Source organism: Callionymus lyra, chromosome 3 (genome assembly GCF_982586985.1).
Source record: "Callionymus lyra chromosome 3, fCalLyr1.hap1.1, whole genome shotgun sequence".
NCBI lineage: Eukaryota > Metazoa > Chordata > Actinopteri > Syngnathiformes > Callionymidae > Callionymus > Callionymus lyra.
In genome coordinates, this window is record NC_141820.1 from 13,732,601 (window position 1) to 13,752,392 (window position 19,792).

A 19,792-nucleotide genomic window follows, 5' to 3' on the forward strand; every position below is an offset into this window, starting at 1 on the left:
GTGTTATTTGTGTCCCAGAGATGCTGGAGGAGGAGGTGGACTTCAACTGGGAGGAGTACATGGAGGAGAAGGGAGCCAACGCAGCCCCTCACACCACCTTCAAGCATGTAAGTGACTGATCACCGCCTCGCGCCGTAATCACTATCCCCGGGTGATCCTTTAAACACCGCCCGGGCGCTCAAGTACGCTGGCGCAGAAATCCTTTAACCACGTCCTGCCGTCAAGCCCAGCGCCGGCTCAATGGAGCGACGACACCGGCTTTTGTTCCCGGCGTGACGCACAACCCGTTTGACGACCTTTGAATTCAACTGACTTTAATAATGTGAATCAAAGAGCAACCATCTCGGTCATGGCTGCTGCAGACGGGTTGGGTCTTTTGTTACACATGCAGTGTGTTGTGTTGTCGTCGCCCACGTTGTCGACATAATCCTTAACCTTTCGCGCTGGAAAAGGTTTGCTTTATATTTCTCAACTTTCAAGTCTTACCGCCTTGAATCGGACGGTCGTCTCAAAATCAAAGTACATTCATGTTGTTGATGTTGATATGGTTGAATGAAAAGTAAAATGTATTTTTTATTGAATAATGGAATTTAGTACTTTGTTTATTGAAAGTGTTTTTATTGAAACATTTAATAACATTTTATTTATAATAAATAAATAAATAATCTCTATTTATATAGCGCCTTTCTAGACCAGGGTCACAAAGCGCTTTGATTATTTTGTATTGTAAGGTTTACATTTGTTTTAGTTAAATTATTTCTATCTATCTATCCATCCATCCATCCATCCATCCATCCATCCATCCATCCATCCATCCATCCATCCATCCATCCATCCATCCATCCATCCATCCATCCACCCGTCCATCCATCCATCCATCCATCCATCCATCCATCCATCCATCCATCCATCCATCCATATGTTTTGTAAATACTTCCATCCATCCATCCACCCATCCGTCCATCCATCCATCCATCCATCCATCCATCCATCCATCCATCCATCCATCCATCCATCCATCCATCCATCCATCCATATGTTTTGTAAATACTTCCATCCATCCATCCATCCATCCATCCATCCATCCATCCATCCATCCATCCATTCTATTTCTAATAATTTGTAATAAATATATTTTCTTAATTCAATACATTTTAATTTTTGACTATTTCAAAATGCCTGTTCTGTTTTATTTTGTAATTATTTGTTTATTAATTATTGGTAATTATTTAATGATATTTTTAATTATATATATTTATTTTGACATTTTATATTTAATACGGTGATTTACAATATGGCAATAGGATTTTTGTTTTAGGACCTTTGTTAATTGTTTTGCCACATTAGGTAAATATAATAAATATTTTGGAAAAAAAAGCTTATATTTCAGAGAAAATAGTAACGTAATATTCAATGAAATCACATCATTTCATACATTTCTCTATCTCTTTTATTTTTGCTTGACGGCCCCTCACAACTGTATAAAACATGGCCGTGAGGAAATTTAATTCTCATATTTAATGAACCTTAATGAGAATAATTTCATATCTGTTGACATCAAATCAACAATTACATTAGCTTTAAATAAACTAACGAAATTGCTTAATCGGCTTCATACCTTAATTGCTGCGTGTTGATAAAATGATCAAACACAAAAATAAATGGAAAAACTAAAATAATGGAACATAAAGTACTGTAAAAATGTGTTTCTTTTCAAATTTATTGGAAAACGACTTGTCAATCAAACTCAACTCGCCCTCTTGTCCTTCTTCTCTGTGGAAAAAGCAACGAGAAAACAGAGACAGGTTTTACTTTTGAATTCATCCACACCTTTTTTTTAAACATAATAATTAACATAATTGACCTGACGTGACTCCGTGAAGATCATATCTACGCCAGCGATCCTTCGCAGCACCTTCAGTTATTCTGAAATAAAAGATACGTCGTGGGAAGTGTTTGACTTACGAGACGAGGAAACCGTCTGAGACGACGACAAGAACTGCAACACAGCGGAATAAAGTAAACCACAGGCTCACTTTCAGGAGTTTTTCTCAGTTGTGTGTCAAGTAAACGCTCACCTGCTGTGAGAGGAAACACCTGTTATTATGTCACAGTCACACGTTAACAAAGAATCAACACCTGATATTTAATGGTTTATTATTCTATTCTTTCTTGTCATTACTATGAGTCAAGGAAGCTCTACTTTATTATTATTTTTGACCGCGAATGGAGGCTCCCGACACACGAGATGATCCGTCATCCTGATGGAGATCTTCTCTCGACAGGTCATTATGTTGATGAGGTTTCTCGTCCTTCTATTGATTGGAGATTTTTGAGGAGAAGAAATGACGCCGTGGTTGAAGTGTCGAGTGAAATTCTGACCAGTCTCTCCATCGATATCCTGACATTTCTTCTCATGGAAAAGAGGAGGTTGATGTGGAATACGTTCTTTAAAGATAAAATAGGAGGAACTTTCTTGCTCTGGACTTTTCTATTGATCATTGTGTCGAAAAAATCAAGGAAAATTTTGACACTGACTTAATAAGTTGTTTTCATCTACGAGGACATTATTTGGTCGTCGTTCTTTTGTGTCTATTCTCAAAAAAAAAGGTTTTAACTTAATTTTCAGGAAATGTGGAAACTGTTTTCTTCATTCAATTGGATGGCCTCTAACTGCTGCTGCGCCAAAAAGCTAGAGACAAAAAAAACAAATCATTACATAAAAAAAAAATATTTGACAACAGATGGTGGTTTGAACCCTTGTGTTATCTCGGGGTCAAGGTGACCCGGAGGCCCGTAAACTAAATGTATTTCCATGGATACATATGCAGTGATTGAGGTCGTTCACCTTGACCCAGAAACAACACAAGGGATATCCCAAGCACATTTGTTTTTGACCTCCGGGTCACCCTGACCCTCAGATAACACAAGGGTTGAATTGATCAGTGCGAGCCAGGTAATACGTTGTTATAAATTCTGTAAATATCAGGATTTTTTTTTTTAAAAAAGAAAAAAAAGATGTATATTATAACTTATTTCACCTAAGGTTCCACATTTTTTTTATTTTTTTTATTTAATTGTTAATTCAACTGTCCTGTCTTATTGTTATAAGTTTTAAAAAGATCAACTATTAGTAATTATTGAATTATATTTTTTAAAACGTCATTTAATGTTTAATACGGTGAATACAATATTACGATAAAGTACTGGATTAACTGATAAATAAATAGAAAACACACACACATAAATATATATATGTATATATATATACATATATATATATATATGTATATATATATATATAAGACACGTTAAACTCAGTGTCAGTGGTCATTAGCTACAAGTTAGAAACGTTTTTACGAGTATAAGGTTCAGACATAAGTTCAATTACATTGTAGTAAATTAATCATTATATTCACCAATAATAATAAGTCACCAATGATAATAAATTACCTTTCATTTCGCTTTCTTGACGTCTGTATATCTTAACAGTTTCAAAAGCAGCCTCGAAGGTCTGACAGTTACTTCTAGATGCTCATGTGAATTATTTTCATTGCATTAACGGAGACTTCTTGTGATGAGCAACAGCTCCAGGATCAGCTGTTTTTTTCATCTCCTCACTGATGCTCATATATCAGCTGCAATTTGAGGATCTGGGGGGGGTTGTTGTTTTTTTGTTTTTTCCAGCTCCTCTCACGGAACTCGTGGACTCGGGGCCTTGTAATAAGAGCGGGATTAGACCGAGAGAGAGGGTTGTTTTTTTTTTTGAACGTGTGCCACTAATGTTGAACAAATCGTGGTGATTTGATGGCTCATCATCATCTCTGGAAGCTAAATTGGCTTGTTTTGTAAATGGACTGAATCAGTGTGAAATAGAACATGAATTCCCTTGGAAAAAAAAAAAAAAAATGTGATTCAGTAAAGTGCAGCCCTCGTCTCTCCCACTCTCTTCGCTCCAAATTGAAGCAGTGATTCCGCCCGGGCCTACACACACACACACACACACACACACAGTCATGTTTGGTGGGGGAGTTACGTAAGCTTAACCACACTGATACAGCACGCTTGCATTGTTGAAGCAGGAAGTCACAAGCCCTCTTGCATTGTGTTTATTCCTCAGATGTTGCCTTTTTTTTTTCCATTCACTTGTCCGTTCATGGCTGGAGCTGAGCATCCTGTCTGGTCTGTTAGTCTTCTCCAGAATACCAAGAGCAGCCTGTGGCAGGAGCTGGAAAACTCCACTTGAATGTATCGCCTTCCAAAGAAAAAAACAACAACTGATTCCACTAAAGAGGCTTTTAAAAAAAAAAAAAAAAGGCCTCCATTTTTTCTTTGTTAGATTTGACTCATCTTCGCCTGATTTATCAGAAGTGAGCTGTCGAGTCATGGTTGGTGGTTTAATCCACACGTCATGAATCCGGTCAGAACAAGTCATTTTCTGTGTTTATCATATCATGTTGACCTTTAAAGGTGCTGCTGTTTAAGAACAGAGACGTCCAATATAGAACTGTGTATTAGCGAGACTGTGAGGGAACGATCCATATCACAATACAGGGGTAATGTTATGATATTTTGTGACACTGTAGTAACGAGGATATATGTGTAGTATTGTCGAGTACTTGACTCTGGTGTTGCAGAATTTACAGACCACATGACGAAGTCGTAACTGCTTTCATTTGTTTTGAAACCAAAATATGTCCAAACATCAGCTTTAAAAGCTGCTGGAATCGACTGTATCCTCTCGTCCTCAGTCATCGTTATTCCTTTAGCTGTGGAGGAAATGATGACTCCTGTCATCTAACGGCCCAGAAGTTTAATTGCAACTGAAAAATATTAGTGAATATAAACATGTTAATTGTAAAAAGTCTATTTATTTTTTATTTTTACACAAGCACATAAAATCATGAAATAATAAAAATGAAATAATCGAACGGGTAATCGATACTATGCTGTCAAATATCGATACAGTATCTTGGGAAATAATATCGCAGTTTATCAAGATATGAATATTTTCTATTACCCCTAACATCCATGGTGGCCGATTAAATTTCAAGGGATACGACAAACACGTTTGGTTTCCAGCCTTTGGGTCATCTTGACCCAGAGATAATACAAGGGATACCATGAACACATTTGTTTTCCAGCCTTCGGGTCATCTTAACCCAGAGATAACACAAGGGATACCACAGACACGTTTGTCTTCGAGCCTTCGGGTCACCTTGACCCAGAGATAACAAAGGGGATACCACAAACAAATTTGTTTTCGGGCCTCGGGTCACCTTGAACCAGAGATAACACAAATGATACCACAAAGACATTTGTTTTTGAGCCTTCAGGTCACCATGACCCAGAGATAACACAGGGGATACCACAAACACGTTTGTTTTCGAGCCTTCAGGTCACCTTGACCCAGAGTAACACAAAGGATACCATGAACACATTTTTTTTCCAGCCTTCGGGTCACCTTGACCCAGAGATAACACAGGGGATACCACTAGCACATTTGTTTTCAAGATTTAAGAAGGCTTAAGAGAGTTTAAAAAGCAACCGGAAGTTTAATAGCAACACAAAAATGAACAGTTTTTAATGTCAATTGTAACTAAATAATATTAAAATAAAACTACTTTTATTTTATATACACTTTATTGAAAAAATAAACTATAAAAGAACTATGATTGATATGATATTGAATTCTGGTTTTTCACCCAGAATTTCCACTTTTAAGGTCATTTCTTCACGAGTGTGAAGCACGAGGATCAGACACCTGTGATTGACAGGTTGATATTTGGATAATTGAAAACATGTGTTTTACCTGCTAGAGTAGATTCTGTCTTCAAGTTCATCTTAAAGAGATCAGACCTCGGGCAGTTATTTTGTTTTAACTTGTTTGTTCTACATCTCAAATGATTGAGTGTAGTTTGGTTGTGTTGTTGTTCTTTGAAATAACGGAAGCCATGTTTGTGTCTCAGGTGGAGGTGAGTCTTCAGAGCAACTTCCAGCCCGGAATGAAGCTGGAGGTCGCCAACAAGAACCTGCCGGACACGTACTGGGTCGCCAGCATCATCACGACCTGCCGGCAGCTGCTGCTGCTGCGCTACAGCGGCTACGGAGACGACAGACGAGCCGACTTCTGGTGCGACGTCATGGCGTCCGAGCTGCACCCGGTGGGCTGGTGCACCCTGAACCACAAGACCCTCATGCCCCCGGAAGGTAAGGGACCTTGACCCCCCCCTTTCATCGTAAATATTGGAGGTATTCTTGATTTTAAATATTCAAAAAATGTTCCGTCTTCAGTTTCTTTTTATGGTCGACAGTTACAAACTAGTAAAAAAAAAAGCTCATCCATTTTAGGTCATTATTATTTATAACTCAACAAATAATTTAAAAGAAAAATAAAAGGTAAAAGTTTACTATATTAAACACAAATAAATTTTCCCATCTACTTGTGTTTAATCAGGTTTTTTTTGTTTTCTAAGGATTAAAAAAGTATATTTTAATTGATTTTTCCCGACAATTCAAAACAAAAAGTTCATACACAATAAATTCGGACATACAGTAGAATTATTATTAATAATAAATGTTACCAAAACATCTACTTTTGTTTAGTAAGTTTTCAAAATTGTTTTCTAAAGATTAACTTTAAAAATAAATATTAAATACAACTTTATTTTCTCCTACATTTTGGGAATTTTTTAGTTGTCACATCAATTTCACGAATTAAAGATTTAAACATTAATTCACATAGTAATTATAGTAAAATAAAAATAAAAATGAAATACAAAATAAACAAATAATTATAGATATATCACACTAAACATAATGGATAATAAGGAAATAAGGACATTATTTCCTGAGCTTGACACCTTAAAAGTAGCGTGAGGTTAATTAAATAAGTCATTTCACATTTTTATTTTAAAAAGTTTGAGAATACATTAATAGATTGTTGAGATTTTACAACTATTTTCTTTCATTTTCCTGATGTTTTTCTAAATAACTAAGTTCGTTTATGGTTGATTTTATTTGACCTCGGTGTGTGTTTGTGTGTCTTAATATTTTAATTCATTTATTTATTCATCAGAAGTAACAAATTATTTTAGGCGGTGGTTTCAAACATTTTTATTCTATTATACTTGTGTATTTGAATTAAAATCTTTAGCTTTGGAAGTTTATCAGTGGCATCGGAATATTGAATTGTAGAGTTTACAATTTCAAATGTTAAAATGTTGAATTTTGGACACCAATTGAAAGGTTTGCGGTATTTTAAGGCACAAATCTTTGAATAATTTAATTAAATCATTTGCATATTGAAAGGTTGAATTTGTTTTTTTAGATAGTTGAATAAAAAATGTGAATAGTTCCAAAAATGCTTTTTTAAGCGTTTCATAATGTAGTTGAATGTAAATAAAAAAAACATTTTCTAAATTCAATCATTTTTAATTTGCCTTAATTTGTGGTAAAAATGAAAAAATCTGAAAATATTCCAGTTTTTTTTTTTAATTATTTGAATTCAATTATTTAAAACGGAATGATAGACAAACAATATTTTACTGAAAAAAAAAATGTAATATGTTGAATTCAACCATTCAATTGTTTTCATTTAAAAAACGTTTTTTTCAATTAATTGAATCTAAAATTATGAATATTTTCAAAAATCATCAATGTTTTTTGGGGGGTTTGATATCTTAATTTGAGATTTTTTAAATAAAATGTTTTTTTTCCTAAATTCAAACATTTTTAATTTGCTTCTAAAATTGATTCTTAAAGTTGTTATATTGGTGCCACAAGGGGATTTAAAAGGCAATAAAGTATATTGAATTTATTGAATTTATTGTATTGGAATATTTATTGGAATTATAATATCAATCACAAAAAAATTATGAATATATTCCAATTTTTTTTTTTAAATTAGACAAAATCTACCTTTCAACATACAAATGATTGAATTCAAATTTATTTGACTAAAAATACTCATTGCACTGATTATAATGACCATCAGGTCGGTTCATGTCATTATTAATTTATCATATATAATAACATGTCATGAATCCGGTGTTTTTCTTCCTCCATCGCTCGTCTCCGGTCGCTCCCTCTCCTGCGTCCGTGAGATGTTTGCAGAAGACGTTTCCAGCCTCAGACTCTCCTCTCCTGCCGCCGCGTCCAGACCATTTATTTCTCGTGACACTTCCTGTTTGATAGATAGCGAGAGCCGTTGTTGTTGTGGCGATGACCTGGATACTTTCTCTCCTTCCTGCCATGTCTACACGTGTCTCGTTCGCTCGCTCTTATCGGGAACTTGTGGGTTCGTTCCGAGAGGATCGGCTCTGAGATGCGTTTACGGTTTTAATGTAAAGAAGGTTTTTTAACTCTGTGTGTCGCTCTGATGTATTTACTGTAGCAGTGGTTCGGTGGATAACAAAGATGGTGCCGGGTAACAAGCGGGTCACATGATACATTATTCACCGCGTTCCTCGTCGGTTACAAAACTGTTTAAGGAAAAGGAAACATCACTTCTTGTTGACACGACAAACATCGGCGACGGGTCAAATCGGGTCGTCTTTCCTGATAACGTTTCCATTCATTGTGAAGGAAAACATGTGTCACAGCTTAAAGATAATTATTTTTAATTTAGGGCATTATTGTTTTGATATAAAATTACAAATGTTAAAAAAAATATGCATTTTTAATGAAGCTTTTTTTTTTAATAAACATGGCAAAAATAATTAAAAATGTAATGCTAGGTTATAAATAAAGAATAAATTAAGACATACAGTAAAGATACTAATAATAAAAAAGGAATTATAAAAAAGTAAAATAAATAGTATATATCACTACTATTTATTTGTATTATTATTTTTTCAATATACATATTTTTATATATTTATCGTTTATATTTATATATATTCTAAATTTATATATTTATATATATATATAGAAATATGTTTAAATATATTTTAATATATATATTTAAATATACTTCGTAATTTAGGTATAAAATAAAATATTTTATATATATACAGTATATATATATATATATATATATATATATATATATAATAAACAATTTAACATAATAGTTTATTTTTGTTTATTTTATTTTACATCTAAATTACGAAATTTATTTAAATATATAATAAAACATATATTTTTTAATATATATATATGATTTTACATGAATGAAAAAGTCGTACGTATCCTGTATTGGAATATTTATTGGAATTATAATATCAAACGCAAAACAATTTGTGTCACAAAAATCATTTTTAAAGAGAAAATTACAAAATATAATTTTAAAAATGTAAGAAAAATAAATTCAAGTAAAATAAAATAAAAAACCAACACACTTAAACTCGTCGTCACACACTGGTATACAAACCAATGCACACATTTAAAAAAAAGTAAAATGAAATTAAAAAACAAGGGGTCGAGGAGTCAATCGATCCGGATTTAGAAATTTGAGAGAAAAAAAAAAAAAGATAAACAGTTGTTATATTTTACTTGATATTATGCTGATATATATATATATTTTTTTTCAAGCATGAAGACAAACAAAAGTTGAAAAAAATGAAAAGTGAAATTATTATTTATTATATTTTAAGTGTTTGCTGACGTATAAAAAAACCAAATAAATCATAAAATGTGTGAGAATAACCGTGGTATTTCTGTGGACCGTCTCCTCTAACGTCTTCTTCTGTGGATGCAGCTGATGTTGCTACATGTCTGATGATGCAAAACTAAGTTTAACTGTGTAATTGAAGTCTCTGGTGTCGCCTCGGATACCATCAATTTAGGAGCAACATATTTCCGTGTTTTGCATCATGTCGCGAACATTAATGTTTGTGCGTCTTGCTGCCCAGAATAAACCTGTGTGTGTGTGTGTGTGTGTGTGTGTGTGTGTGTGTGTGTGTGTGTGTGTGTGTGTGTGTGTGTGTGTGTGTGTGTGTGTGTGTGTGTGTGTGTGTGTGTGTGTGTACATTTACAAATATATATCCATTTGTTTCCCTTTTTTGTTTGTTTCTCAGACAACATTAACCTAAGAAAAGGTAAGCCGCTCTGACTCTTAACTGTCTGCGTGTGCAGCATGTGCTTCCTCCTCCTCCTCCTCCTCCTCCTCCTCCTCCTCCTCCTCCTCCTCCTCCTCCTTCTAAGTCCTGACAGGAAGTGACCTCACAGTTTCTCGCTTCTTCTTGCATGTGACTAATCTCTAGTGCGGTGGTAGCAGAGCTGATTGTGCCGCTTCACTAAGGTGTGCTCGTGTGATAAGTAGAGCAAATGATCGGTTGTGACGCTTCCAAATAAAAGTCAAGCCAGCATGAATTCATGATGTTTATTAACAAATGTACTGCGAAATAACTACACAACTAGACTTAGATGTGTAGTTTTTTATATATAACATGTTTTAACACTGCGTCGAATTTGGTCGTTTTTGTTAACAGAAGTGGACAATCAAATAAAGTTTCTAAAATATGTATGACGACACAGGGATAACAATATGATATATTGTGATACTTAAGGTACAAGGATATATTTGTAGTATTGTTCAAGTACTTGACTTTTTATTGTATTGTGTGATTTTATGGGTGTGTATTGTCAAGAATCTGGCGATACGATATGTATCACGAAACATTTGCAACAAAACGATAAATATAGTGATACTGTAGGAGCAAGGGTGTGAAGTATATATTTGTAGTATTGTCTGAGTACTTGACTCCTGACTTTTTATTGTATTATGAGATTTTTAGGGGTGTTATATGTCAAGAATCTGGTGATACGATATGTATCACAAAACATTTACAACAAAACGATATACATAGTGATACTGTAGGAGCAAGGGTGTGTAGTATATATTTGCAGTATTGTCCGAGTACTTGAATTTGAGAATTTACAGACCACATGACTCTTGACTCTTGACGAAGTCGTAACTGCTTTGATTTGTTTTTAAACCAAAATATGTCCAAACATCAGCTTTAAAAGCTTCTGGAGTCCACTGTATCCTCTCGTCCTCAGTCATTGCTGTGATCTCAACGGATTCCATTGATCAAAAGTCATGAATATTTGCATGTTAATTGTGAAGTCAATTTTAAAAAAAACTAGCGATTTTATTTTATACAGTTTATCAAAATATAACCCAAACTATCATTAAAATGTAAATATTATTGGCCATAAAAACTTAAATGTATACCACTGCTTTTCGGGGGGAAAAAAATCACTATATACCGGTGTGTTGATATTTTCCCACTCCCTAAATTGGCTCAAAAGAAAGAAGATAAATATTGACGTCGATATGGTGACATATAAAGATGCAGATACAGAGACTTCTATTAAAATGAAACAGGAAGTCAAAGAGAAATCATTTGCTTGCTTAGTATTGAGGTCAAAGATCAAATCATTTAGATACTGTAGATTAATGCTCCAAGAATAATAAGTAATATCTCAATCAGACTTAATACTTACTGATACTGACAGATTGGTAAATATATATTTTCTCCCGACAGCTTCTTGTCGAGCAAAAACTCTATATGGGACAATATTGTTGGAGAGAATCTTTATATACTTTAGTTAATTTGTTTTTATGCTTATCTTACCATTTTATTTCCCTGTTTCTATCTGAAGTGAGCTCAGTTTGACTTCCTATTTATTTCAGTTTTAATCTTAACTCACATCCTGTTACATCATTTAACAGGACAAGTTTTAAACGACCCTACAAACAACACAATTCAAGTTAAACCGGTAACATCATATTTTATTCTATACTTTTTATGAGCTCCTATCTCTTCTCCCTTCAAATGTTTGTTTAAAAAAAAGGCATAAGTGTTTTAACTATGTTTAACATTGTGAAGCTCATAAAATCTTCTACTGTCCATAACGATGGAAACTTGAAAGAAGTTGTTCGTTTGATGGTTATTTTATTTAAAGTCCAAACTCTCAGCAGCACTTTATGGGATGGAAATAAGGAGGATGTTTGCGTGAGCTCGGATTTATTTTGAAAGAATGACATTGAACCTGTTCTACAGGTCCGTCCTGTACTTTACTGTGTAACTGTGTAGATTATTGTGATTCATCAATGAAAAACAAAAAAAATGTTAAAGCGTTAAAACATTTCAACAGACAGTGGGAGCTTCTTAATATTTGACAAAAATGCTTAAAAGTATTTCAGATTTTTTAATTTTCAGGAGGGAAAATGAAACCAGAATGAAATCACTATAAAGTTTGCATGGATTTCCAGTCTGGTCGACACGGCTAGAGCTTTTGATAACATTTAAGTCATATATTTACAAATACTTTTGTAGTTTTTGGGTAGTAACGCCATAAATAAGCTAACTAAGACGCTGTTCAAAGTGTATACATGCACGTATTAATACATAAAGTTAAGTTTATTAAGTTAAGGGTAAGAAGATTCTCTTTGAAGTCTCGTTCTTTTATCGGCATAAAAAGTCGACAACACTGGTTCACGGAGATGATCTTGACCCTGTTTTAAGCTGTGTTTATAACCACACACACACACACACACACACCCACACACACACATACAGACACACACGCAAACGCACTCACAGTCAAATTATTCAAAGCAGTGAGGAAGTAATGGTATTATACTTACTGTTCATTTAGAGAAGTATAAGCATGAAGGCAAAAAAAAACGACTTTAAAATGAATATCAAGTTATAAGAAAACGCATTTTGTTTTGTAATTTTTTTAATATATTTACAACAATTCCGGTTGTCTCGCTGACAACTTAAGAAAGTGTTGACAAATTAAAAGACGTGTGATATGAAAGGAAATGGTTATAATAATGTGATTTAAACTGAAGAAACTTTATTTTTTACTGGTCTGCATCTAAACTGAATAAATACACATAAAAGAGGACGAGAATCTCTGCACAAACCACGTTAAAGTTGTCTTTGTCTTTAAAGAGTCTGATGTTTAATTATTTTTTAACGAAGGAAAGAGCTGAGCCAAAGGGAAAACACTTTTATATATGTATATATATTAAATGTGACCAAAACAAAAACTGTGATTTACGATTTATTGAATTTTCTTTAGTTGGCTGTGTTTTGTCAGGAATACAAAGTGAATTCAAACCTCAGGCTGGTTCTATAATATAAGAACATTAACTGTTGCAGTGCCTTATGGGAGGGCGGCGGGCGGGTAGGGGGTTAGGGGGCTCTTACAAGCAGGACTTTCAATCATAGACATTATGAAATGAGTAATTATATTACAGGCAGGATGTGGCCCTCGAGCCTCGGGGACGTCATGCGTGTCGTAGATGTTTCTCGTATATATATAGTGCTGCTGGGCAATGATGCCCGTCGCTCCTTTTTTTAGGTTGTTCAGTCACAGACAGACGAGACGAAAATCATCCTTCATTCGATGTCGTTACAGAGCAGTCGACTGATAGAAGCTACATTTTAATTTATTAAATATATTTAACTGTTCATTCAAACAATCACGTAAAACCCTTATTCAGTTATTGTGAGAAATTAGAAATATTTAAAAAAAAAACAATATTAACAATTCACTTTTTTTTAGATGGATGGATGGATATTTTTTCTAGATTTTTTTATAATTACATGGTAATTAAGAGTCGATAGATAGATGGATGGATGGATAGATAGATATTTTTCTAGATTTTTTATAATTACATAGTAATTAAGAGTCGATAGATAGATAGATATTTTTTCTAGATTTTTTTATAATTACATAGTAATTAAGAGTCGATGGATGGATGGATGGATAGATATTTTTTCTAGATTTTTTATAATTACATAGTAATTAAGAGTCGATGGATGGATGGATAGATATTTTTTCTAGATTTTTTATAATTACATAGTAATTAAGAGTCGATAGATAGATGGATTGATGGATGGATAGATAGATTTTTTTTCTAGATTTTTTTATAATTACATAGTAATTAAGAGTCCATGGATGGATGGATGGATGGATGGATAGATCGATATTTTTTCTAGATTTTTTATAATTACATAGTAATTAAGAGTCGATAGATGGATGGATGGATGGATGGATGGATGGATAGATAGATAGATAGATATTTTTTCTAGATTTTAAAAATAATTACATAGTAATTAAGAGTCTATAGATGGATGGATGGATGGATAGTTAGATAGATAATTTTTATAGATTTTTTTATAATTACATAGTAATTAAGAGTCGATAGATAGATGGATGGATGGATGGATGGATAGATATTTTTTTTAGATTTTAAAAATAATTACATAGTAATTAAGAGTCGATAGATGGATGGATGGATAGATATTTTTTCTAGATTTTTAAAATAATTACATAGTAATTAAGAGTCGATAGATAGATGGATGGATGGATATTTTTTCTAGATTTTTTTATAATTACATAGTAATTAAGAGTCGATGGATGGATGGATAGATTTTTTTCTAGATTTTTAAAATAATTACATAGTAATTAAGAGTCGATAGATGGATGGATGGATGGATGGATAGATAGATTTTTTTTTTTTGATATTTTTTTCTAGATATTTTTTTTATTACATAGTAATTAACAGTCAATAAATCAGTTAATACTTGTTGTGTTTTTTTCCCAAAACTTGATCCACTTGTGTTTGTAAGCTTTTCTTGTTCGTATATTTCTGTCTCTATGTCAGTGTCCAGCCGAGGTTCTGGTTGAATCCATCTCTTTGGGATTTTTACTTTCTGCTGGATTAAAAAAATATTTCTAAATGTTATATTGTTTTGCACATTATTCCCAATAGGAATAAATCTTGGAAAATCTCCTGCAACAACTGCTTACATTTTCTATAATTCTTTAAAAGTATCTCACAGGGTTTTTAAAAAGCGATAGAACTGATCGGATGAGTCGACTTTGGAAAATCAGTTGTTTTTTTTAAACTCAATCAGACAAGAATAGGGACAAGAATCTTTTAGTAGTTTTAGTCTCAGGATGAAAAAAAAAGGTTTAATTACTTGAAAGGGAACTTGATATTGACTCTTTTCTTTTCTTCTCTATTCTTTTAGGCTCATTTGATCAGAATTATCCCTTAATTCATCCGATGTTTAAACTGTTAAAACATACATACACGTTATATTTAGACATACAGTACAGATATTAAAAATAATCCGAAAATAATTAGTAGACAATAATAATAATAATCGTTCACCTGTGACAGTTGGACATTTTCAAATCACAACTAAAATCAAACTCTCCAAACTGGCTTATTCTCTGTCGTATCTTAAATATATTTTACTGTGTATTTACTGTGTATTTTCAATGACTTCATTGTGCTGTGAGGCGTCCTTTGGTGTCTTGAAAGGCGCCACAAATAAAATGAATCATTAATCATAATAAAAACCAAAGAGAATCATGTAAAATAAACAAAATAAGACATTAAATATGATGTTTTACCTAATAAATCAACAGGAGTAAACACTGATGCAAGAATTATATTCTTCAAATGCACACACTACAGAAGTATTTAACATTATATCATATAATAATGTCTGTTCCATTGATTATTAATGTGTTTTCTTTTTAGTTACATTAGCCTGTGACTCTCAGCTCCTCGCGATGCATGTTTCTGTGAAGTTTACTCAAAAAAGAAACCTGTAAACTAGTGAAAAAAAAACTCACAAAAACTATGATTAATTTGCACCGTTCATATTCGAAGGTCGTTCTGTGAATATCATGCCGACCTATCCCCCGGTCAGCGGTTTCCCAAAAAAATGAGCTGCGAATTTTCCAACAAACTGCGACGACTCTTGTCAAGTCTTCACGGCCAAAATCTCTCAAGGACGGCAGAGAAAAAAGAAGCTTAAAAATGAATTTAACACCCTTTGGTTTAACATGTATTTGATGGAGCACGAGAACAGTATCTAAAAAAACAAAACAAGCCGCAGGTTTATCCGATGTTTAGCTGCTCATTATTAAGTGAATTTATTGACATAAATTGCTGTAAAATCTCAACCCTACGACACACACGGTTATAAAATTAATTCAATGTTTGACCATTATTTCAAACACACAGTAGCCAGTTTCGTACAAAGAGTTTGCTGCCCAGACTCGATCGAAAAGATATAAAGAGAGAGAGAGTGAGGGGGGTGTGGATGGGGGTTGGGGGGGTCCATTAACCCTGATTAGAATCTGTTGCTCCTTCGCAATCGAAAAACTACCGATTGTTCTTTAATTAAAAAATTGATCGCCCAAATTGAGGCTCTTAAAAAGAAAAAGGGGGCTTGTTTACGGAGGGGCCGGAGCTCGCTGGTGTATGTAAATACATTTGGTCCATTGTGTTGCTGCGTATTTGCATGTTGCAGCGTGGCGGCGGGGGGGGGGGGGGCGAGGAGAGGGGTTTGGCTAAGCGGGGTGTTTTTCAAGCTTTCCTCCCTCAAGGTTAATTATGCACTTATTGTTGTGTGGAAGTCAAGTTTTTAACCTCGGCGTTCGCTGGGCGAGCAGGAGCGAACGCGAGAGAGAAAATTACTTGTTAAGACAAAAGGCGGAAACAACGAGGTCGACACAATGGAAGGCGATTGTGGCGAATGAAAAATGAAAATAGATATTGATGAAATGGAAATTAGAGAGCAGGAATGAATTAGATTCGAAGAGAGCGACACCATTTTTTTATTTTTTATTTTAGCTTCCGCAGTCATCCGACTATAAATGCCCTCATGACTAATCTGGACTGGATCTGCAAAAATAGTTGATCTATTTCCGTCCACCCACATGGTTGTGTGTGTGTGTGTGTGTGTGTGTGTGTGTGTGTGTGTGTGTGTGTGTGTGTGTGTGTGTGTGTGTTGGGCAGGGAAAAAGAAAACAGTCTCGCAGGAAAAAACACTATTATTAAACCAGAGTGGGGACAAGAGTCTGGGCCACACAGACAGACGCTGTTCATGTTTTTTCTAAGAGGAAGAACTCCCATCAGCATCCATTTGCTTGGCAAGACATTCCATTTAATCAGTTCACTTTTAGTGCCCTCAGAGATTGGCAAACACATCACAAAAACTATTAAAAAAAAGAATCCTTGGTACATCAAAACACTATAAAATCAATAAAATTCAACTGAAGCTTGTTATGGAACGTTTTCACACCCAGTTAGGACATGATATTAATATGAATACTATGTGGAAAAAATACATATTTAGCTCTGGATTTTAAAATAATATCGAGTACATGGTGTTAAATTCAATCACACTTTAGATGGCTTAAGTAACAGGCTGAACAAAATGTATATTTATGAAGAGTTTGACTGTATATACACATACAATATAAAGTGTGTGTGTATATATATAAATATATATACAAATGTATATATAAATGTATATATAAATGTATATATACATATATATATGTATATATATGTATACATGTATATATATATACATGTATTCAAGTGGTTCGTATTGGCAAAGATCTACTGATATGATACGTATCACGATACAGTTACTACGATATGATATACTGGAATATATTGCGATACTGTAGTAACAAAGATATATTGGTAGTATGTCGAGTACTTGGGTGTTGCAGAATTTACAGACCACATGACTCTTGACGAAGTCGTATGTACTTTAATTTGGTTTGAAACTAAAATATGTCCAAAAATAAGCTTTAAAAGCTGCTGGGGTCGACTGTATCCTCTCGTCCTTAGTCATCGCCGTGATCTCGTAGGATTTAATTGTTCCTTTGGCTGCGAAGGACGTAACAACTGAACAGACGGAAGTTTAATTGCAACACAAAATTGAACAAATTAAGTAAATGTTTGTATGTTAATTGTACATTAAATATATATATATATATTAAACACATCATGTTGAACTATAAACCATTAAAGAACCATGCTAAAAAATAAAATACATTCATACTATACTATTTTTAATGTTGGAGTTTTTCATTTCTACATAATCTTAGTGTTTGTCCACCTTCATCAAATTCAGTTTTCCAACTTGAATCCTTAAAGAAACCTTAAACTAACTGTTTATTTGTATGCAAATGTACACGTTTTATTGTGAATCGTCTGCTCATCAATTGTGCAATAGATTATTTTTAACACCCTGGTGTCTGCGACGAGGAACGCTCTGCTGATCTTGAAACAGTCTTTTAATAGTAAGCACCAGTTTTCGGGGACAGATCCTTCCTCGGCTTCAGAAGTCGATTCTTAAAGAAGCGCACGAGAGACTAAAAAAAAATGAAATTTGCTAAATGCTGAGCCAAGTTGGTTTTTTCTTTGTAGGATTCGCACGTTTCTCCAGGTGAGCTGGCGAGCCGCCGCTCACACACTGATGTGAGTCCAAGACTGTCACGAGCAGAAACAGCATGAAAACTGAGGAAATACACTCAATTAAAAATAATCAAGAAAGACTACACAGAAATAGATCATTTCTCTCGTCTAAATAAACTATAACTATAAAGAAATGAGATTAACAAAGAAGATTTCAACCACTGTATCATAAAAAAGCACTCCGAGAATGCAGACCTCTGACAAGCAGCTCGTTTATACCATTTTTTTGTATTTTATTTCTTTTCTTTTATTTATTAAACACACGTTTCACAGCAGGAAGGTTGCCGGTTCGCTTCCAGGTCGGGAGGTTGTTAACTTGTGACCATTCTGTGTGGAGTTTGTATGTTCTCCCTGTTTTGTGTGGGTTTACTCCGGGAACTCCGGTTTCCTCCCACAGTCCAAAAACATACAAAGGTTGATTGGGAATTTGAGGGAATTGTTCATAGGTATGAGTGTGTGTGTGTGAATGGTTGTGTGTCCTGAGACAGATTGGCTTCCTGTCCAGGGTGTCCCCCCGCTTCTCGCCATGAGAAAACTTATTAAATACTAGTTTATAATTTTTAATACTAGTGTTGAAAGATTACTTTTTGGTCATTCTTTGTTCAAGCCTCAGGTGGCAGAATATTGATGTTTGAACAAGACACTCTGTGCTCAAATGAACCTTTAGACAGTTAAAATAGAGGCTGACATGGATGCCGTTTTTTTTTTTTTAATCCTTGGCCTAGTTTTGAGTTTAAAATAATGGCCCCTTGTTCGTTTGAGTTTCAACCCCCCCTTATCGAGAACGCCACCCACAAAAAACCCTGTTATCACATTTCCTGAAGATGAAGACGGATAAACGGACACAATAATCACAAAGACATCTTTGGTAACGAGAAGTAAGAATTGAGACGCGAGACGTGTTTATTCATGATTAAAAACTAATGCAATCCAAACTGAAATACAAGTGTTATTGCTGTATCTGTAATTGACCTCATTATTGAGACCAGCATGTTCCTTAAAAAAAAAAAACACTGATTGAGCGAGAACGCTGCGTTCGAGGACAGCTCCGGATAATGACTGTATTTTAATGCTTGAGTGCTTCACGAAAAAGAAACCATTAAGGAAAGCACGGAATAAAAAAAAAACTTGTTTGGTTCTACCGCGGGATGATGCCCGATGTTTGGATCTCATTGTCACCTCGGTTCGATGTCAGCGGCGGCTGCAGGCGACGCCGGTTGTTCCTCTGAATGTTCCCGTCGTCCTGATGCCGTGACTCGTCGGGCGAAGTGTCACCGACTCTGTCCAGTGTTCTGCGTACGCAGGAGGTTTGAATCCTTCTGATGATATCGTGGGTGGCAGCGTTTCTCACACCGGGATGTAAATAACTGCACCTTAAATATCGTTTGAGAGATATTCTCAAGTGCATTGTGGGATTTTTTTAGGCTTTTTTGGGTCGTCCTATAGTTCTTTTTTTTATCATCCTAATCCTCCAGCATAACTGCATAAATACATTGGCCGGGTTTCCCCGGGTTGTTTAAGAAGTTCTTT

The 19,792-nt window shown here is 34.3% G+C and overlaps 1 protein-coding gene across 4 annotated transcripts in view; it reads left to right on the forward strand.

Moving 5' to 3' along the window:
- sfmbt2 (Scm like with four mbt domains 2) overlaps nucleotides 1–19,792 on the forward strand; it is a 64,308-nt gene that overhangs the window by 18,858 nt on the left and 25,658 nt on the right. For 3 of the 4 annotated variants that reach the window (XM_087786506.1, XM_087786507.1, XM_087786508.1), the window contains exons 3-5: nucleotides 19–107; nucleotides 5,970–6,210; nucleotides 10,020–10,040. In XM_087786506.1, the coding sequence (XP_087642632.1) occupies nucleotides 19–107; nucleotides 5,970–6,210; nucleotides 10,020–10,040 (351 nt within the window). The remainder of the gene's footprint in view (nucleotides 1–18; nucleotides 108–5,969; nucleotides 6,211–10,019; nucleotides 10,041–19,792) is intronic. The other variant, XM_087786509.1, reaches the window with a different exon arrangement.